This window comes from Hemitrygon akajei, chromosome 23 (genome assembly GCF_048418815.1).
Source record: "Hemitrygon akajei chromosome 23, sHemAka1.3, whole genome shotgun sequence".
NCBI classification, from domain to species: domain Eukaryota; kingdom Metazoa; phylum Chordata; class Chondrichthyes; order Myliobatiformes; family Dasyatidae; genus Hemitrygon; species Hemitrygon akajei.
This window is the reverse complement of record NC_133146.1, coordinates 28,202,367-28,225,099: the sequence shown is the minus strand read 5'-3', so window position 1 is coordinate 28,225,099 and position 22,733 is coordinate 28,202,367. Positions and strand designations below refer to the sequence as shown.

The 22,733-nt window shown below is 40.2% G+C and overlaps 1 protein-coding gene across 12 annotated transcripts in view; it reads right to left on the bottom strand.

Annotated features, from left to right (window-relative positions):
- fam13c (family with sequence similarity 13 member C) overlaps positions 1 to 22,733 on the bottom strand; it is a 93,506-nt gene that overhangs the window by 5,155 nt on the left and 65,618 nt on the right. For all 12 annotated transcript variants that reach the window (XM_073027259.1, XM_073027260.1, XM_073027267.1 and 9 more), the window contains 6 exons: positions 15,766 to 15,904; positions 13,311 to 13,392; positions 6,787 to 6,980; positions 4,696 to 4,791; positions 1,962 to 2,164; positions 592 to 693 (listed from right to left, as the gene is read on the bottom strand). In XM_073027259.1, coding sequence (XP_072883360.1) covers positions 592 to 693; positions 1,962 to 2,164; positions 4,696 to 4,791; positions 6,787 to 6,980; positions 13,311 to 13,392; positions 15,766 to 15,904 — 816 coding nt within the window. The remainder of the gene's footprint in view (positions 1 to 591; positions 694 to 1,961; positions 2,165 to 4,695; positions 4,792 to 6,786; positions 6,981 to 13,310; positions 13,393 to 15,765; positions 15,905 to 22,733) is intronic.

Sequence of the window (22,733 nt, the reverse complement as noted above, 5' to 3'; positions counted from 1 at the left end):
TTTAAAATTTTGCTGGTCTTGACAGATTAGATGGAAAGATACAGGGTTGGCATGGAGTGGGAGGCATGTAGGGTTAAGGAAACATGATTGTTCCCAAATAGGGAAAGGAAACAACAGTAAGACAAATGTTGAGGACTAATGACAAAATGGTTGTGTAGCTGACATTTTCTATACCAGTAGAATGAGAGAAAGGAATGGGTGAAATTACTTCACTGATGCTTAAAAGATAATGGTCCTAAAAGACTTATATTCCTCTGTTAGGAGTATATCCTAGCAATAATGTGAGTGTATAAATAGGACTAAAGAAAAGGAGAAAGGTGCAAGTTGAGTGGTATGATACATGCGTGCCTGGTACAGAGTGGAGCAGCTTGTGTGTGCAAAGCATGTGCACATGTACTGCACAGGAGCAAAGCATTTTGTATCTTGAATAAAACTGATCACGGAATCCATTGATTAATTAGTAATTGCCAGCTTGTTTCATTGATAATACTTAATTAATAATATCCTCAAAATTTCCCTTCATTAAATGAATGATTTGACTGCTTTATTAGAAATACAAAATTGCACATTTAACTTCCTGGTCTAATTTACCTTCCTGTTTGTTTGTAGAATTGATCTTCGAACTCTCTGAGCGTTTTACGAAGTTTCTTTTTCTCTGCTTTAGTTTCACGAAGGTGTTCCAACAGTTCAGGCCTGTATGAATAATGAAAACATTTATGACATATGGCACCGCAGGTTGTGTAATTATGAATCTGCATAATTAATGACAGGGTGAAGGTACATAGTCCCCAATAAAGGAATGTTGTGCATTTACAAATCACTAAGGTTATCACAAAGTAGTCTTCAGTCAATAAAGCAATTTTCTAGTGATGTCATTTTTGTAAAATAGCAGGATAAACTACCAATTTGTGTACAGCAAGATTCCACAAACAGCAATGAGATAATAATTAGGTCTTTTCCTGTTTAGCGTTATTGGTTGAGAGAGAAATACTGCTCAAGGCCTCAAGAAGAACCACCTGAAACAAATATGCTGATCAGTGGTGTATGCTGTTTCCAGAGACAGCGAAACTGTTAGTACAGGTGCAGCCTATTTTACAAAGGTGGGGGGGGGGGTTATGGAGTTTTGTATTCTTATTCCTAGAAAACACAATTTTCCATATGACAAGACCATAATATCATCTGCACATGCATCAAGAAATTACAGTTGAAAAAATTGTTGATCTTTTCTGCCCCACCATAACTTCCAGGAGAGCAAATTTTATTCTGTACCTCAAATCTTTGGTTCGCGATTTATGAATTCTGTCAGGTCAAATTTCTGTAGTTGAATGACACTTCTGAGAATTTTTTAATAAATGATTTGGATGAGGAAGTGGAAGGGGTAGGTTAGTAAGTTTGCAGATGACACAAAAGTCGAAGGAGTTGTGAATAATGTAGAAAGTTGTCGTAGGTTACAACAGGCTATTGACAGGATGTAGAGCTGGGCAGAGAAGTGACAGATAGAAATCAACCCAGAAAAGTGTGAAGTAATTCATTTTGGAAGGTCAAATTTGAAGGCAGAATACAGGATTGATACCAGGATTCTTGGCAGTGTGAAGGGACAGAGGCATTCCATGTCTGTAGTTGCCGAGCAAGTTGATAGAGTTGTTAAGGTGTATGGTGTGATGGCCTTCTTTAGTCAGGGGATTGACATCAAGAGTTGCAAGGTAATGTTGCAGCTCTATAAAACCCTGATTAGAACACACTTGGAATATTGTGTTCAGTTCAAAAAGATAAATAAAATTACATACATGAAAGCCAACAGTCTGCTAAACTTCCAGCCGATAATGGCTTATACGAACTTAGCTGTGACAGAACAAAATTTGAGCACTAAATTCCCAGCAACCCATTAATCAACCCATTCAATGTAATTTGATTAGAACCATTCAAGTAAAACAGAGGCATTCAAAAGCTTCCGAACTCACATGGAGGCTTCATGCAAATTGGACAATGAACTTGTAAGCTGCCTTGTGTCCTTCTTTTCTTCCAGGGGGATAAATCCTGGCTCACAATCTTCATCTCGATGACCTACATTATCTACAAATTCTTGGAATGGAAAGTCAGCTGCTGGTCTGCAAGAGGTTTCATTGCCCTTCAGGATGGTTTCTTCATCAGAACCTTCTTCTTCCTACAGAAGTGAAATTACCGGCTTTATTTACATCCCACAATCATGCCATATAGAAGATAGCCAATAACTACACAACTTTAAAGTAAGATGACTGAAAGTCTTTACTTAGCATTGTTTATTGTGTTAGACAGTTAATGGCTACTGATAATTGGTATTCCATTGTCAGAACCCGCAGGGGTCATGTTGGGGTATTCTCAAAAATCAAAAATGATATGTAAAATGCTTAAAATCTAAAACAAAACCAGAAAATGTTAGAAATAGCAGGTTAGGCCGCATCTGTGGAAAAAGTAACATTTCATGTTGGAAACCCTTCATCAGAACTGAATAGGAGTAAAAAGCTGCTGAGGCAAAATGGGGGTGGAGGGGGGGAAGGTGATATCTCTCCACAGTTTACCAAGCTTTGTTCATCCCCTTCTCACTTCAGACAAAGAGTGTTCGAACTAAAACGTTAACTCTTTGTTTCCCACAGATGCGACCTATTCTGCTGAGTATTTCCAGTATTTTGTGCTATGGATGGGACTTTTGACTTAACTCAAATCTGACAGTTGATAAGAATCTCCTTGGATTGGAAGAATTCCATGTGTTCTAGTTAGAACTGGGCATAAACCCCAGCATATCACCAGCTGCACCACTCAAGTTCAAGAGGATTAGTGACATGTAGAATTAAAACATCATTCTGATGCATGAGAGGGATCTTGAGAGTCTGGCCTGGAGTTGTACTTGTTCCATTTATGTGGTATCATTCATTTATACCCAATTATCAGCTCAATCAAGCTGATACCTTTTGTGCCTAAAGGCTCCCAGAGAGGTTCCCATTATGCACACTCTGTAAACGTTTCATCCATTACTCAGCTCTCAACATGTTAAATCATTCCAACGTGCCCATCGTCTGGGTACTCACTGATCTACATCAATTCCAACCACAAACAATTTGCTGAAGAAACTTGGTGGGCTGAGCAGCACCTATGTGGGTGGGGTTCAAAGAAATTCGTTGCCTTCTCTTCCCATGCTGCTCAACCTACTAAGTTCCTCCAGAATTGTTGTTCTCGGTTCCAGAACTGTTGTTCTAAGTTCCAGAATCTCCAGTCTCATATGTTTCTGCTGATTCCAAGTTTGACTATTCTTATCTTTAAATTGTCCCTCTCTGCTGAGTGACCTTACCTTCCCTATCTTTGGAAACCCTACCGCCTATCAACCCTCTGAGATGCCATTTATTTTTCAATTCATACACCTACATGGTACCACAGTAACATGTTTTATATTTCAGCTTCAACCTTGGCCACTTCCTTCATCCATTACTGCTGAACATGCTTTCTGCCACTTAAGGCCCTTGCTTTGTGCTGTTCCCAAGAGTCTAATATTTGACCCAATGACATGCTTTTTCAATTATCATCAATAAAAAATATCTTTAAAAGCTTAGAAGCAAACATTATATGAACTTGTAATGTTGTTTGCATTAAAGCCTTTCTTGTTAGCCAGGTACACTATCCGTGGCAGAATAAAATGTCACATATACAAAGTACAATGGTTACGGAAATTGCTCCACTCAGCAATACTGATGTTCCTTGACTTTGCAACAAAAAAAAACATTCAATGATTCTTTATTCTTTCTTTATTCCTTGTAATTGTTGAATATTTTAATTTTTTTGTTGCATTGATCAACACTACAGCAAAATCCTAATACAGTGGATTCCAGTTAATAGGGCCATCAGTTAAGTGGGGCAGCACCTTACTTAGGACAACTTTTAAAGAACAAACACTTTGAGAAAATAGCCTTTATTTATTCGGGACATTATGCTACTTTGGGACAGGAGACTGTTGCCAAACACTTAGTAATTAGCATCAGTCACATGCACTTGTTGTGGCCATTACACACTACATCGTGCTTAGTTTTTAAATAGCACCAGTTACGCGAGTTTGTGTTCAAAAAGTAGTGTCACTGATAATTAGTGGGAAATAAGCAGTAAGATAATTCAGAATTGTTTTGCTCACTACATTTTCAAGCATTCAGGCTTGGAGATGCAAGAAACAGCCAGGAATGAAAATGAAACGATTTCACTACTTCAAGAAGTTTCGAACTATAAAGAATTTGAAGATTTCAAAGAATAATTTTTTTTGAATGTTACAATGAAAACAAGCATTTGGAAGGAGTATTCATTATAAGCATTGTTTGATGGCAGTCCACTGTCTGCACTAAGTGTCTGTGCTGAGTTAGTTCATTTACAGTCAAAAGACCACGGCTGCTGATAAACGGATGAATTCCTCCGTCGATAACCAATAGGAAATAATACTCAATTGTTAGTGGTCGAATTTGTTCTGTATTTCATTTAAATACTCAGTTAAATGATAGTTTGTCAGTTAAATGATAGTTTTTATACCTATTTATCTATTTCCATGAAACTTTGGCTAATTGGGGTAACTGCTTAATTGGGCCAAAATGTACTGGTCCCGATGTGTCCCAATTAACTAGAATCCCATGCACATGTAGATGTATATGGTGAATGAAGTTGACTCTTGATTGCTTTACTTACAATAGTGGGAATTGTAGCTACAGGTGAGAGAAGCTGCCGTATGCTTCGGTATCTGTCATAGAGTGGCTTCATGAGCAGTCTTTCTTGCTTCGATACCTATCCAAAATAAACACACAGAGGTTTGGCAAACTCAGATCTTCAGTAACTCTTCAACTAAGGAACACTACAACTTTATCAGTTGGTAGGGGGTAGTGCTCAGGAAGAAGGGGTTGAGACTCAGGATGGAGGAGGAGGAAAAGAGAAGGGTTAAGTAGGAATGGTGTACAAGGGGAGAAGGAGCATACGGAGAAATATATATATATATATGAGGAGGAGTTTTGTATAGAGGGAGGAGAAAGGGGACAGGGTTGGGATGGGAAGGAATTGAAGATAGTCTCAGTAGTGTTTGAGAAGTGGGGAAAGTGCAATGAACAAATGGTGTTCAGGATGGTGGCGAACAGCGGTATGTTTTGGGTTGGTGCTCAAGAGTAGAAGGAATTTGTACACCAAGGAAGGAAACGATTGCGGTGTTAAGTGGGAACACAGAATTAAATGGTGGAATGTATGCAGTAAAGGTGAAAATCAAAACAAAAACTGCAGATATCGGAATTCAGGGAAGAAAAGGAGACATTTTGGAGGTCAGGCATCATTTATCAAAAGAGAAGCAGAGTTAACATTCCAGATTGAAGACAGAGAGAGAGAGCAAATCAGCCTTAAGTTACAGAGAAGATGGGAGGGGTGAATAGGATGAAGGGAACACCTATGATAGGGATCAATAAGCAAGCTGCTGGATGAACTTGTCATCCAGAAGGGGAACGAAATTATCAACACCAGTCTCAAACATACCCTCCCACCTCCACCCTCCTCTCTAATGTCCCTCTCCATTCTCTATCCTAGCTCATTTACTACTCTTCTGAATGTATGATGAGTACAGCATTGACTTATGATACTCTTGATAAATCCAAGCAGGACATTCCCTGTCCTGCAGATGAGCATTTACCACATCCTTGCAGCTGTCACAACATCCTTGCAAATACCCTTACACACGGTTGACACTCCTGAGCCATGTGACTGCTTTCAAAGTCAAAATCGAGTTTATCATCTGCACATGTATGCACCAGAACAATTAAAAATCTACTTGCAGCGGCATCACAGGCATATCAATTATATGCAACTTTTACAAAAAACACAATTAGAACAATAAGTCCATCTTAGTGCAAAGTAGTCATTGTGTTGCTAAGTACCAAACATGAGTATGTGGGATATTCTGCCATGGGGAACAACATCTCATAATGGGTACTTTTATAATAGTTCTTCCTTAGGTAATGAATAAAGTATGAATAAACACAAGAGATTCTGAAGATGATAGAAATCCAAAGCAACACTCACACACACACAATGCCAGAGGAACTTAGGTCAGGCAGCATTTATGGAGAGGAATAAACAGTCGACATTTGGGACCAAGATCCTTCATCAGGACAGGAGAGGAAGGGGAAAGAAGCCAGAATAAGGTGGTGGGTGGAGGGGAAGGAGTGCAAGCTGGGAGGTGATAGTTGGAAGAGGCAAAGAACTGACTGGAGAGAAGACTGGACTGTGGAAGGAAGGGAAGGAGTAGGGACACCAGAGGAAGGTGATAGGCAGGTGAGGAGAAGAGAAGGGGTATGAGAGAATAGGGAATGAAAAGAGAGAGAAGGGAGAGGGGAGAAATGATGGCAAGCTTTAGAGAAATCAATGTTCATGCCATCAGACTGGAGGCTACTCAGACAGAATATGGATTCTTGTTCCTCCAACCTGAGCGTGGCCTCATTGTGGCAGCAGAAGAATGAGTAAATCTATTGGATTCAGGGTTTGCTGCAATGGAATCAGTAACAACTTCACCTTCAGTGCACATTGTAAACATCATGCCTGTCATCTATCCTTTCTTCCCACCCCCTTCTTTTTATTCTGGGTTCTTCCCCCTTCTCAGTCCTGAAGAAGGACCTCGACTCGAAACGTCGACTATTTGACCCTATCTAACCTCTGTTGTTCTTGTGTCATTTCCTGTGCTAGATACTGTCAATTGGTTTGGTCAGACTGTTAAAACAGCCATTGTTTTATTCAAAGTTGAAATACCTTAACATCTTCTGGAAGGCCAAGCATTTCCTGCTTTTCTTTCAACTTCTTCATCACTATTTGTACAGTCTCTTCCACTCTTGGCTTCTGTTGAAATTCTGAGGAATGCTGATTGTTCTCTTTGTCAGATAGAAGACTGGTTCGATGTCTATGCCGCCTATTATTCTCCTCCTCAGAGATCTTTAGTTTCAGTTCTATGAAACCAGACATAAAAATACTCACAATGAATAATAACATTTTACAAATAGTGCCTTAGTAAGTTATCCCAAACCACTTCAAAACAACATTATCAGACAAACATCGTTGTTATGACGTTCACCCTTGAAGATCTTTTGTAGAAACAACATATGCTGCTTTGCAAGATGATTTTGTACGTATGTTTCTGGTTGAATTGAAATTTTTAACTTTAAAGTAGTGTTTGATGAGACTAATAGATGAATGGTAAAGGTTACAAGCTAGTCAGGACCAGATGTCATCAGTCATTACTGTCTATTTCTATTACTGTCTGTGATAGTATCCTCTCACAATATACAAAAACTGCAGTAAACTGTCAGGTTAGCAGAAAAGGTCATTGGCTGCCATCTACCATCACTGCAGGCCTTGTATGTATCCAGGACAAAGATGCAGGCAAGAAAATTCATTGTGGACACTACCTACCCCACAAACAGCCTTTTCCAAAAGCTTCCTTCTGGAAAGCGTTATGGCTAGTAAAACAAAAACTTCATGCCACCTTAAAGTTCTTTCCCCCAGACAGTTAATCTGATCAACCATTCAAGTTATACCACCCCCATCCCCTCTATTTGTCCTCTGTCACTGCACTCCACTGTAAACACTTGAAACCACTTTTCATAATGCTGTTGACATTGTAAATACATGCTGCTATCCATATAGTTATGAACATTTTGTTCCATATCTATACTTTAACCCCTGATTTTATTTATATAGTCAGGGGTTAATAAATTCCACATGCATTTAGGTGTATATGGTGAATAAAATTAATCCTTGATTCTTGATGTGTTGATGAACCATCCCTGCTCCTTCTGCAGTTTGTTTGTTGAAGACCTGTTGGGATCAGGAACTGGAGCTGCAGCTCATTTGAGGTTGGCCTGTGGGCATGGATGACTCAGAGATTCAATTTATAGATGAGCCAGAATTTCTACTGTGATCCTGAATGACATTCTACCCAGAGCCAACTCTGCTAAAAATAGGTTAACTGATTTTCCAGCAAGTTTTCTGTTTGCAAAATGAAATGGTTTAACCCCATTGTCTCATGTTTTTCAGTATGGATCAAAATGCAATGAAACAGTTTATAAGGAAACTTTGTTTCTTTTTAATCTCCACTTCCCTGGTTTAAGCAAGGGGACTAGCAGAATGGCTGCAACTGGGAAAGTTGCCATTTGGCCCATCAATTCTAGGTCAGTACAAGTACAATCCAGCAAGATCCACTGTCTCCCCCTCCTCAAAGCTGCACACCTTCCTTGAACGCTACAATAGAATCTGCCTCCACTACTAACCACCTTAACTGAACCTGCAAACTTTAACCACTCACCGTGTCAAAATATTTTTCCTTATTTGGTTTTTGAACATTTGTCTTCAATCTTCATCTCCCAGTTGTTAAACCTCAGTCAGCCGTAACATGCTCTGTCTCCCCTGCCTGCACCCTTCACAACTTTAAACACTCATATCGGATTCCCTTCCTTTGTTCTGAGAATATGCATTCTCTCCAAAGCCTTTACATTCTAAATGTGACAGCAATCTGGACTCAACTCAACCTGTTACTGCAACAGTGGTTTATAAAGGCTCATCGTGACTTGAGTACCTTTGTGTTTTAGTTGTCAATTTATAAAGCCTAATTTCTCAAACTGCTCTGTTTCCAGTTACTTGGCTAACTTTCTATCCATGACACTACAATTTCTTTTATTCCATGACCTATAATATGGATCACATGCCCATTATGTGGGATCTTTGGAATTCTATATATACAATTAACCATATTTTCCTCAATGACCATCTCTCTTTCAAAAAAACTCTGAAAGATAATTTGCTTTAACAAATTGATCCTGGATTTCTCTGATCCATCCACACTTGTCCAAGTGACAGCTAACACTGTTCTTGATAGCTTCTCAAACTCCCCCATCACCAAGTTTAAAGTAACTGGTCTATAGTTACTGGGTCTGTACCTACACCTTCTCTTCGCACAAAGATATACCATTTGTGTCTTTCCTGTCCTCAGGCACTACTCTTGAATCTATATTTGCCTGGAAAGTTATGGTCAGGTCCTCTGTAAGTTTTCTTCCTCACTTCCCATAACAAGCTGTATCTATTCCATCTGGATAGATATCGTATCCATTACATGTGGCTAGTTTATCCAGTACCTCCACTTTAAATTTTTAGCTCTTCCAAAATTTCACTACAGCTTTCCTTAAGATTCTATCCTTGATGAAAACTGATGTGAAGTTTCAAATGGGTACTTCAGCCATGCCCTTGACTTGGTTTCCTTTTTGTCATTTCATCACTCTTTTCCTCACAAATTTTTTTATTCTTCTATAGGTTTATTTTATGTATAAGTTTCTATATTTAATGTAAGTTTTCATTGTACCTTTTCATTATGACAATAAAGTCAACATTGCAAGTTGATAGGATGGTTAAGAAGACATATCTTGTATTGGTCTTCATTAGGAACAATGAGGAAATGCCACAGCTCTATAAAACTCTGGTTAGACCACACAGAGTGTTTTGTTCAATTCTGGCTCTTCTTTCTGATCTATTTCACTTTATCTTCTTGGTGCTCTTCACAGTTCTAGTTTTAATTTCCCCACCCTGCTCATTCATGAACATTTCCCTCGAGTGTAACACAAATATATATCTATTATTACATTACAGTTTTGCCTGGCAAGTTTTGACTTCAGTTTTCTGGGCTTGATCTGTTCTCATCCCATTGAAAGTGGCATTTCTCCAACTGACTATACTTACCTTACCATCGCTATTCTAAACATTCTGATGTTATGAGTCCTGTGCCCTAGATGTTTCCCCAGTGATATTCCCTCCATTTGCAATTACTTGAATATTTTCCAGATCTAAGCAATTGTTCTGATCCATGAAGTTTGGCTGAACCCACTTCAGCAAAAGGCTCACTCCACGCCTGCTCTTTGCTCCTTGGGTGTTGTTATTCTAGTCTAATTGTTGACTATCAGTATGAGTATAAAGATTACACTATATATCAACCAAAACAATGTGTATATTGTATATGCATGGGCCAAAGTAGATTACTGAAGGAGAGTCTTTAACCTTTGGTACTTCAAGATCTAAAAACATCCAATAAATAACTAGATAGATTATCGCTCTGCTTTGGAGTGGAATATTTTGATAATGCAACAACAACAAACATAACCCAGATGATTTTGCTTTTTATGTGCTGTGTGACTAGTCAGCTTTCTCAAGTTTTTAAAAAAGATTTGGTACTAATGGTAATTTTCTAAGAATGGAATGTTTCATCGGTTTGCTGCTAAGATCTCTGCAGAAATTTGCTCTTGGTATAGTGTCACCTGGTGCCAGGTAAATAACCTCTTCCTAGAATGCCATAAGACAAAGGAGATGGTTATTGACTTCAGTAAAACCTGCACCACTCACATCCCCCTTCACGTCAGCGGCACAGCAGTGGAAACAGAGAACAACTTCAAATTCCTGAGAGTGCACATCTCGCACAATCTCTAACAGTCCCAGAACACATCTTTTACAGTCAGAAAGCTCACCAATGCCTTTACTTTCTGAGGAGGCTGAATAGAGTTGGACTATCCACATCAACACTCACAAGCTTCTACAGATGGACAGTGGAGAGGATCCTAACAAGCTGCATCACCGTGTTGTACTGGAAAGCACTGCTGCGGACAGGAGGGCTGTGCAGCAGGTAGCTAAAACTGTCAAACACATCACTGGCACCAGCCTGCCCACCAGCAAGGACATGTATACAGAAAGGTACTGGAAAACGGCCAGCTACATCATGAAGGATCCCACCCACCCTGCTCATGGGCTGTTTGTTCCACTCCCATCAAGGAAGAGGCTATGCAGCATCCATGCCAGGACCACCAGACTCAAAAACAGTTACTTCCCTGAAGTCGTCAGGCTGACCAACACCTTCACCCATTAACCCTGACGAGGGAAATTAGGGATAGTATCAAGTCCAAAGAAGAAACATATAGGGTAGCAAAAACAAAAGCGGCACACCTGAGGACTGGGAGAAATTCAGAGACCAGCAGAGGAGGACAAAGGGCTTAATTAGGAAAGGGAAAAAAGATTATGAAAGAAAGCTGGCAGGGAACATAAAAACTGACAGTAAAAGCGTTTATAGATACGTGAAAAGAAAAAGATTGGTCAAGACAAATGTAGGTCCTATACAGTCAGAAACAGGTGAATTGATCATAGGGAACAAAGACATGGCAGACCAATTGAATAACTACTTTGGTTCTGTCTTCACTAAGGAGGACATAAATAATCTTCCGGAAATAGTAAGGGACCGAGGGTCTAGTGAGATGGAGGAACTGAGGGAAATACATGTTAGTAGGGAAGTGGTGTTAGGTAAATTGAAGGGATTAAAGGCAGATAAATCCCCAGGGCCAGATGGTCTGCATCCCAGAGTGCTTAAAGAAGTAGCCCAAGAAATAGTGGATGCATTAGTGATAATTTTTCAAAACTCCTTAGATTCTGGATTAGTTCCTGAAGATTGGAGGGTGGCTAATGTAACCCCACTTTTTAAAAAAGGAGGGAGAGAGAAACCGGAGAATTATAGACCGGTTAGTCTGACATTGGTGGTGGGGAAAATGCTAGAGTCGGTTATCAAAGATGTGATAACAACACATTTGGAAAGAGGTGAAATCATTGGACAAAGTCAGCATGGATTTGTGAAAGGAAAATCATGTCTGATGAATCTTATAGAATTTTTTGAAGATGTAACTAGTAGAGTGGATGGGGGAGAGCCAGTGGATGGGGTATATTTAGATTTTCAAAAGGCTTTTGACAAGGTCCCACACAGGAGATTAGTGTGCAAACTTAAAGCACACGGTATTGGGGGTATGGTATTGATGTGGATAGAGAATTGGTTGGCAGACAGGAAGCAAAGAGTGGGAGTAAATGGGACCTTTTCAGAATGGCAGGCAGTGACTAGTGGGGTACCGCAAGGCTCAGTGCTGGGACCCCAGTTGTTTACAATATATATTAATGATTTAGACGAGGGAATTAAATGCAGCATCTCCAAGTTTGCGGATGACACGAAGTTGGGTGGCGGTGTTAGCTGTGAGGAGAATGCTAAGAGGATGCAGGGTGACTTGGATAGGTTAGGTGAGTGGGCAAATTCATGGCAGATGCAATTTAATGTGGATAAATGTGAGGTTATCCACTTTGGTTGCAAGAACAGGAAAACAGATTATTATCTGAACGGTGGCCGATTAGGAAAAGGGGAGATGCAATGAGTCATTGTACACCAGTCATTGAAGGTGGGAATGCAGGTACAGCAGGCGGTGAAAAAGGCAAATGGTATGTTGGCATTCATAGCAAAAGGATTTGAGTACAGGAGCAGGGAGGTTCTACTGCAGTTGTACAAGGCCTTGGTGAGACCGCACCTAGAATATTGTGTGCAGTTTTGGTCCCCTAATCTGAGGAAAGACATTCTTGCCATAGAGGGAGTACAGAGAAGGTTCACCAGATTGATTTCTGGGATGGCAGGACTTTCATATGAAGAAAGACTGGATCGACTAGGCTTATACTCACCGAAATTTAGAAGATTGAGAGGGGAATCTTTTTGAAATGTATAAAATTCTAAAGGGATTGGACAGGTTAGATGCAGAAAGATTGTTTCTGATGTTGGGGAAGTCCAGAACGAGGGATCACAGTTTAAGGATAAAGGGGAAGCCTTTTAGGACCAAGATGAGGAAAAACTTCTTCACACAGTGAGTGGTGAATCTGTGGAATTCTCTGCCACAGGAAACAGTTGAGGCTGGTTCATTGGCTATATTTAAGAGGAAGTTAGATATGGCTCTTGTGGCTAAAGGGATCGGGGGGTATGGAGAGAAAGCAGGTACAGGGTTCTGAGTTGGATGATCAGCCATGATCATACTGAATGGCGGTGCAGGCTCGAAGGGCCAAATGGCCTACTCCTACACCTATTTTCTATGTTTCTAACCCACCCCACCTACCCCCATCACCACTACATACACATCACCTAGAGTTAATTTATGTAGTCTATGTATATCATAGTTCCTTGTACATTGCATTTTATAGGATTACTTTTATATTTATATATATATTGTGCTCCTTCTATTTTTTCTATTGTGCTCTTTTTATTTATTGTTTAATAATGCTGCATCGGATCTGGAGTAACAATTATTTCGTTCTCCTTTACACTCGTGTCCTGAAGAATGACAACTAACAATCTGGAATCTTGATGCATTGAACCTCACCACTGAAAGTTACTAATTCACAATGAATTCACAAATTGCATGCAACCACACTGAGGCAGTAAACTTATGTACCTTTTAATTGCTTACGGGCCCTTGTTAGGTCATTCATCCACTTCAAGACTTCTGGATCAGCAACTTTATCACTATGGGAGGGCTAAAAACATAACAATTGGGAGTTATCCTACAATTCTTAATTACGTGCTCTATGTAATACACAGACTTCTTGTAACAGACTTAAGGACTGTTAAACATTTGCTGAAACATAGTGGAATTAGATAAATGACTGTAATGATTATGACTGTGTGGCTAAGCACAGCTCTAGTGCCATACTTAAATTTGCTGACAACACCATTGTCAGGGTTGGCCAAATCAAAGGTGGTGACCAATCAGCATATAGGAGGCAGAGTGAAAATCTGGCTGAGTGGTGCCATGACAACAGCCTCTCACTCAATGTCAGCACAACCAAAAAGCTGATTATTGCCTTCAGGAGGACAAAACTGAAGGTCTATGAGCCAGTCCTCATCAGGGCATCAGAGGTGGAGAGGATCAGCAAATTTAAATTCCTTGTCATTATCATTTCAGAGGTTCTATCCTGGGTCCAGTATATAAATGCCATTTCAAAGAGAGCACAGCAGCATCTCTACTTCCTTTGACGTTTGCAAAGATTCAGTATGTCATGTAAAACTTCCAATAGGTGGATTTAATGTCAGAGAAATATATACAATATACATCCTGAAATTCTTTTTTTTTGCATACATCCACGAAAACAGAGGAGTGCCCCAAACATTTATAAACTTCTTTCGCAGACCTTCATTGACTCTATAGGGTTATTTTTAGTATTTACTGTGAATTCCCATAAGAAAATGAACCTCAGGTTGTATATGCTGACCCTAAATTTGCTCTGAACTTTGGAAGGGATAATCTCACAAGTAGGACAAATTATATAAGTCTTTTAAAGAGGCAGCTTTTACACAATTTACCGAGAGGTCTTCTGTCTTACTTGATTCTACGATGTCAGAGCCTCATTAATTCTATTCAAGAAAAAATGTAAAGTTCTGCTTGTATTAAATTTCACCCTCAAATTCACCTTTTGGAAAATCAGATCTTCATGGAAATATTCTCAGGTCTGAATATCTCTCATAAGTGTGAAACATTACCCAAAGAGCAGGATAGTAACAAGATATAGGAATATAGAGACTCAAAAGTGTGCAGACAGTTTAATGTGGTTAAGTGTGAAGTTGCTTCTTTTTGAAAAATCACGGGAAACAGTATTAGTTTTGTGGTGCAACATTTAAATTTCTGTGGCTTGCTGAAAAAGCTGAAGACTAAACAGGCATACTGGATCCCTCGACTTCGAGGAAGCATGGAATTAAAAAAAGGCAGTAAATGGTGCTACACCTTTATATACTACGCCAGCAGGAGCACTACAGACAGTTGCGGGCACCAAAGTTTTAGAATGAAGTCAATGTGTTAGAAAGTACAGAGACAATTCAGAAGAACTCTACTGTACATTAATGATTTCAGTGATGCTGAGAGACAAGAGAAGCTGAGTTTATTGTCCTCAGAAGATTTGCCAAGGTTTTCGAAAACCCTGGAAGAGTTTGATACTGATTTGTTATGGGCAAACTAACGGAGGGATGATGAGAAGAGAACACAGATTTAAGATTAGCAAAAGCAGCAGCATAATACAAAGTTGATAGCAGGAAAGGACGTTGTTGATGGAATGGACCATGAACCCATAAACACTGCCTCACTTTTTGCACAACTTTTTTGAATATTTCTTATTGTAGCAAAGTAATTTCTTATGTATTGCACTGAACTTCAGCTGCAAAACAACAGATCTCACAACATAGGTCAGTGATAGTAAACCTGATTCTGATGATAACGGCACTGGGAGAAAGATACACAGTGAATGATAATAGCAGGAAATGCTCTATCTAAGTCAGTGCATTCAGTAATTGTTATCAAAAGTGAATTTAATAAATATTTAAGGGGAGAGATTTAAAGGTCTGAGGAAAAGAGCAGGGAATGTAAGCTCTGACAAAGAGTCAGTGAAAACATATTAAGTCAAACGGCCTCTTCCATCACTTTATCACTCTAAAACTTTGTGAGTGTGGCATCTGTTAGTCTCGCGAGACCATGGATCTGCGTCCTCTCCAGGGCACAGGCCTGGGCAAGTTTGTATGGAAGACCGGCAGTTGCCCATGCAGCGAGTCTCCCCTCTCCACGCCACTGATGTTGTCAAAGGGAAGGGCAAGGGCCGATACAGCTTGGCACCAGTGCTGTCGCAGGAGTTGCCAGAACGAGGTTGAAGGCAACGTCAGACTGCCTTAGGGACTCCAGCTCTGGATTTGTCCTCAGGGTTTATGTATTTTGTGTACTGATTTTCTTTCAATAGTCAGTAAAAAAAAGATTTTTGATCAGACTCATCTGTTTGAAAGCCACCAGTACTGGGTTTACACAAATACTTTGGGTATTGCATCCCCAAAATTATTATTAAATCTAATTTATTTTTAAAATCACATACCCGATATTTCTTCTCTTGCTCAAATTTTTCTTCATACTTCCGGATTTTCTTTCTCAGATTCTGGATCTGTTTGGTTAGTTGCATAACCAACACTGGACCATTTTCAGTCTCAGAATTAACTAATGAAGAGTTTCTTGGCCTTTAGAGAACAGTAAAATAAAGGGGAAATGCTTGGTCAGAGGTTAGGAGTACTCTTCGTGCATACTCAAATATCCTTGTCACCAATTTGCTCATAATCAAACAAAATAATAAACATCTTTTCAATATGTTCTGCATACAGGAGCAAACTCTGGTTTTTTTACAAATGATTACAGGACTCAGAATATTTTATTTTTAAGAGAGATACAGTCCTCTTAGCCCAATGAGCCTTTTCTGCCCAATTACACCCATGTGATCAATTAACCAATACCTTTGAACTGTGGGAGGAAACCGAAGCACCTGGAGGAAACCCATGTTGTCACAGGGAAAATGTACGAACTCCTAACAGACAGCAGCAGGAATTAAGCCCTAAATGTTGGCGCTGTAAAGTGTTATGCAAATGTGCCGCCCATTTGGTTTCAGTCGTTTAGAGGAGGCCACATTGTGTGCATTGAATGTAGTAGACCAGGATGGCAAAGGTGCCAGTGATCCTCTGCCTCATCTGGACAAAATGTTTAGTTCCTGGGGAAGGTGACACATCCTTTGGTTCCAATTAGACGTGCCAGGGAGGAGGGAAAGGTGAAGGGAATGAGGAGGGATGAGGGGACTAAGGAGTAGGAGATGGGGGAGGGGGGATGTGTGTCAGAAACAAAGGGGGGGGATTATGTGCTTGGTGGTAGAGCTGGCAGAGGATGATGTGATGGATGCAGAGAGGTGAAAGACAATGACCATGGAACAGAAAGGGACAAAGACTCAGCAGGCCAAGCTGCAGCTATACAAACAGGTCTGGGACCCTTCGTCAGAAGTGTTCCAACCAAGGGATACGGACCTGAAATGTTAACTGTTTTGTTCTTTATTGATTGGTGGGAAACTGAAGGCAAAGCTTTAATGATATTCAGGATGAAGCAGGAAGCTGCAACACAAGAATCACACAGAAACAATAGCAGTAGGTCCTTAGCATACTTTTGAGGACATACAGTGAGCGAGAGGAAGGAGTTTAAGGCTAGTAAGGGATGGCTGGCTAGCTATGTAAAGTGCTACAGCCTCAAGAACTTAAAGATCACGGGAGAAGCGGGATCGGCTGATGCCGAGGCGGCATCAGTGTTCCAAGAAGAGCTACAATGGTTGCGTCTGTACTGAACATGTACAGACTATTTTTTCTTGTCATTATTCCCTAAACAATAGTATAACAACTACTTACATAGCATTAACATTGTATTAGGTATTATAAGTAATCTAGAGATGATTTAAAGTATACGGGAGGATGTGCGTAGATTATATGCAAATACTATGCCATTTTATATAAGGGACTTGGGCGTACACATTTTTTGGTATCTGCGGGGGGGGGGGGGGGGTCCCGGAACCAATCACCCGCAGATAAGGAGGACCGACTGTATGTATAAATTTCTGGGCAGAGAATGGTAACTAGAAAACAAATTGCTTAAACATGGGGAGCACCCACAAAGGAAGAAACAGAAGCAATCGCTGCCTTCCAATGAGAACCAAATGGAACTGGAGAAAAAATTATCTACAAGGTCAAAGCAGCAGGTGAACATAATTGAGCAACATGCTCAACACAAATCCAACAGAAGCTCCAAGGGGTTGAATGTGCAACAATTCTATAAAAGAGTGTCACCAAAAGAGAAATGAGTCACTGCAAGAAATAAAACACATTCCAAAGGAGCAGGGAAGTGCTGGGAAAAAACCATTATGTTCATCAATGGAACTGCCAATGACCTTTAAAACAGAAAAACAATGCATTCTGGGAAAAGTGAGGTTGCGTCCACAATGTATTAACAAACTACTGGAATCCAAATGACCTTTGATCAACCATCTGTGAGGTATCTGGAGGTTGTGTGAGGATCATTCTGAATGGGTTTCCTGGAAACTGAGTGGAATAAGCTCAGACTTCTTTAAATCAGCTGACTTCACTAAAACTCTCAAACAAGTTTCAAACTAATGTTTCTATCTCCAGACTGTAAAAATAGAAAACTGAACGCGTGACGTGTCAAAGGCAGATTAAGCAGGTTGCTGACAGTGAGTTTACGTCAAAAGGAGGATTTCAAGCCAAGCAGGCCATGAGAAATGAGCTGAACAGACCTAAAGCTGCTCAGATGCTTGAGAAATCAGTGCTGGGATCAGTCATACTGCAGCCGAAAAGGTAGCTATCAACACCCACACTAGAGACAAGGCACAAGAAGAACTATCTAAATAGCAAACAAGAGAAAATCTGCAGGTGCTGGAAATCAAAGTAATACATACAAAATGCCGGAGGAACTCAATAGGTCAGGCAGCATCTATGGAAAAAAATAAACAGTTGACATTTTGGGCCAAGAGTCTTTATCAGGACTCAAAACTACTCAAGTGGATCAAGTTGAGAACAAGGAATCAGACGACTGCCAACATACTCATTGCCTGACAGGACTTGTAGGGTTGTAACCTAGGGCTATGACAGTCCACTGAGTTGTTATCTCAGGGGTTCTCCTTGCACTGCTTGCGGGTGGAGCAAGAAATAGATAGATAGATAGAAATAGGAATATACTGCAGTTTAATGAGTGGTTAAAGAGCTGGTGTGGGGTGGAGGGTGGTTGTTGGGCTTCAAGTAACATGGAACATTCAGGGGATGTGGAACCTATACAAGGATGGGTTCTATCTAAACTAGTGGACAACCAATACCCTCACAGAGAGCTTGCTAATGCTACTCAAGAGTGTTAAACAAGTGTGGCAGGGATTACTTTGCTTTGGCAAAATAAATAAAAATCAGAGTAAACTTATTATCGAACTACATGTATGTAGCCATATACTACCCTGAGATTAATTCTCTTGCAGGCATTTATAGGAAAATAAAGATACAATAGAATTTAAGAAAATCTATTCATAAAACAAAGACTGACAAGCACCAATATGATAAAGACAAGTTGTGCAAATAAAATAAATGAACGAATAAAGGAAGGGAAAAATGAATGAACAAAGAAACAAAATGGAGAACAAGTTGTAGAGTCCTTGAAAGTGAGTAAATAGGTTGTGAAATCAGTTCAGAGGTGAGGAATGTAAAGGAAGGAGAAAAACAGGGGATCAGGAGAGCTAAAAGGGGCCATGAAATGTCCTTGGCAAGTAGACTGAAAGAGAATCCTCGGGCATTTTATACTGTGCATAACTAAAAAGTAAGGTAACTAAGTCCCCAGGGCTTGATAGGATCTACCTCGGGTTATTGAGAGAGGCAAGAGAGGAAATTGCTGGCACCTTTGACAGAGATTTTGTATCTTCTTTAGTCACAGGTGAAGTCCTGAAAGAGTGGAGAATATCCAGTGTTGTTCCTTTGTTTAAGAAGGGAAATAGGATAAACATGGAAATTATAGGACGATGAGCCTTGCACCAGGGATCAGAGTCGGGATCAGGTTTATTATCACTGACATGGCATGAACTTTGTTTTGCAGCAGCAGTACAGTGTAATACATAAAAACTTTAGTGAGTTACAATAAGAAATACATGTATATAAATAAATACTGCAAGAAAAGGATCAAAATTGTGAGATCGTGTCCATGGATTTAGAAATCTGATGGTAGAGGGGAAGAAGCTGTCCCTAAAGTGCCTTCAGGCTCCTGTCACTCCTCCCTGATGGTAGTAACGAGAAGTTGTTATAAGTGGTCGGGAAGTTATTGAAGATTCTATGGGATAGGATTCACTGACAACTGGAAAAGCACTGGTTTATTAGGGATAGTATAAGAGTCAGTATTTGAAGGACAAACTGTACTTCTCATGGGGGGGGGGCAGTGTAAATGCTTCAGTCACAGAGTAACAAATTAGAAGGACTCTAGATCTATACAAGAGTAATCCAGCCATCCTCATGCCACTCCCTTCTCATCATAGGCCTGCAAATATATCCCTTTCACATGGTTATCAATACCCTTCTGAACACAAACATTTAATCTGCCACCAATGAAGCCCCTGGCTGAGCATACCAAATTCCACCAGGTAATTGGAAGGCTTATCAGATGTGGAGAGGTAGTCTTCATATTAAGCTGAGGATCTATGACTTAACTGTATGGTGCCAAAGAAGATTTCTCTTCAATATAGCATTACTACTCACAAACAATAATTGACAATTACTCAGGTGACAATTCCGACGATATGTAAGTGCTTTGACTCGATTTCATGGACGATCTGGTGCATACATTGTACAGTGCCTGACATATCATCTACCTAGATGAATTTATCAGGTCTCTTTCCAACTGCATGATTTTATGCTATAATTGCTAGATTAGAAATACAATTGGCAACAAATTGAAGGCATTTAATATGTTCCTAACTGTCCAAAAAGATTGATGAAATGATCGTATGTACCAGAACAATGAGAAAAACATTAATATTTAAATAAAGATTCTCTTTGTGTTCGACCCTTTTGGAAACTTCTATTTCACTGCCTGGTTTGGCACTACACTGGGAACAAATTGTGCCACTACTTAAACGACAAAATTATTTAAAAGAGCACTAGATTCAGATTGATTGTTTTCCAGCAAAACCCAACCTGAACACTGGTGAGTAAGTTACTGGTAAACAAGTGCTCTCCATTATTACACTGATGTCCAAGGGCAGACTGATGGAATTGATGTCTGGCCAGATGTCGAGCCCAGAGGTGGTGTAAGCTGATAAGTGTGGATGCAAGTTTTCACAGCAGACTTAAGGCAACGTTGAGGTACTAGAAGTCAGCGGTCTTTGTCATAACCTGCATATGTGATCCAAAGATCACTTCAGTATCAAGGTCACAAATAGTCTGTTTCATATACTTGCCAGGAAAATGTGGCTGAAAAATGATGGCTTCAGTGTTTATCCAATGTAGTTATCTGCTTATCCTATACAAGTGAGAAACAATAGATGCATCAGGAGAGTCTGTGGTTAGGTATAATTGGGTACTGCAGTACTGTCAGTATACAAGTGGAACCTCCAGTGGGTCTGGATGATATCTTAAGGCTGACGTGATTGATTGGTTGTCCATCGTTTGCAACAATGGCAGATTCGTGCAGTTCTGAAGTGCAAACATTTTTGCACTGGGGCAGTTCCACTCTGTCAACTGTGGAAGTCAGGGTCCAGTGGTACAAGTACTCATCACAACTGGAGAATTCCTTATACAAGGCTGGTATATATGGTTGAGAAGTAGAGGTGACCGAGAATGGTCCCGTAGGGGCAGGTGCAGGTCAATAAGATATTGCAGAATTTCTGGCTTGACGGAGCAGGTAACAGTGGGACCAGGTACATGAAGTAATGCTGGAGGATGGGGTAAACAATATCTACCATGAGTAGAAATAGATCTGGGAGAAAACAGCAAGTTCAAGAGACTGAGGTGAAAATATGGTTGGAGATGAGGCAGTAGTTGACAAGGACAGGGTTGTTTTTCAGGGGAGAAGTTGAAGAAGAGTTCAGAGAAAGAAATCAATGGAGGAAGTTGGGTCTGTTAGGTGATAGACAAAGTGGAGGCAATCGATGAGATATTCTCATTCTCAATAAGCCTGATTTTCTTAATTGAGAGTGAATAAAGGCGACGGAGCAGGCACCATGGTGACAACATGAAGTCCAAAAACCAAACTTTGCAGCAGAAATAGAACTCTTAGCTTTTTGAAGTTAAAGCCAAGGCTTTATACCAAGACATAGTTGATATCAAACACTGCTCATTCCCCACTCCGTATCCTGTAGATTATCAGATTTCTGCAACTTGGAAAGAAATGTAACCAACAATGCAAAACCAAACACATTCCAAAGCGTTTTTCCAGAAATGCAAAAATGCATAGATCTTTCAAGGTAGCATTTTCAGTAATAACAGCTTACTTACATACCAAGGTCTCACAATAAGCAGTATTATGACCAGATATTTTCTGAATCACCGTGGTGCAGAACAGATGGGACTGCTTGCACCCCCACTCTCACTTGGAACAGTGTTTAGTGGGGCAAGTGATTTAGCCCATGGTTTCCCAACTCAATCCAGCCCAAGGCAACTCTGGGCACCCAGCAATCCTTCAGTATTGCCCCTGGAGTCTCAACCCAGATTTGGGAATGGGAGCCGACCTCTGAGACTTCTGACTTGGGGACTAGTGTTTTACACACTGAGCCTTGAGACATAGGAGTAGAATTAAGCCATTTAGCCCATCAAATCTGCTCTGTCATTCCATCATGGCCGATTTATTATCCCTCTCAACCCCATTCTTCTGCCTTCTCCCCATAACCTTTGATTCCCCTACTCATCAAGAACTTATCAATCTTCACCCTAAATACACACAATGACTTCGCCTCCAAAGCCATCTGTGGCAATGAATTCCATAGATTCTCCACCTCTTGGCTAAAGAAATTCCTTCTCATCTCTGTTCTAAAGGGATGTCCTTGTATTCTGAAGCTGTGTCCTCTAATCCTAGACTCTCCTGTTACAAGAAAAATCCTCTCTACGTCAGCAAGGCCCTTCAGTATTCAATAGGTTTCAATGAGACCCCTTACATTTTACTAAGCTCCAGTGATATAGGTTCTGAGTCATCAAACACTCCTCATATGTTAACCCTTTCATTCCTGGGATCAAGTTCATACAAAATCATGCAGTTTAATTAGGATAGAGAGAAGGATATTTTGAGGCGGCACCCTCTGCTTCTTGACTCCCCCACTATAGGAAACATCCTCTCCATGTTCACTCTATCTAGGCCTTGTGAGCCTACTACCAAACACATCTTTACCTCTCCCCCACTCTCTGCTTTCCACAGGTCTCATTCCCTTGTCAATTCGTCCCTCCACAATAATTTCCCTCCTGGCACATACCCAGGCAAGCTACCAAAATGCTACACCAACAAGAG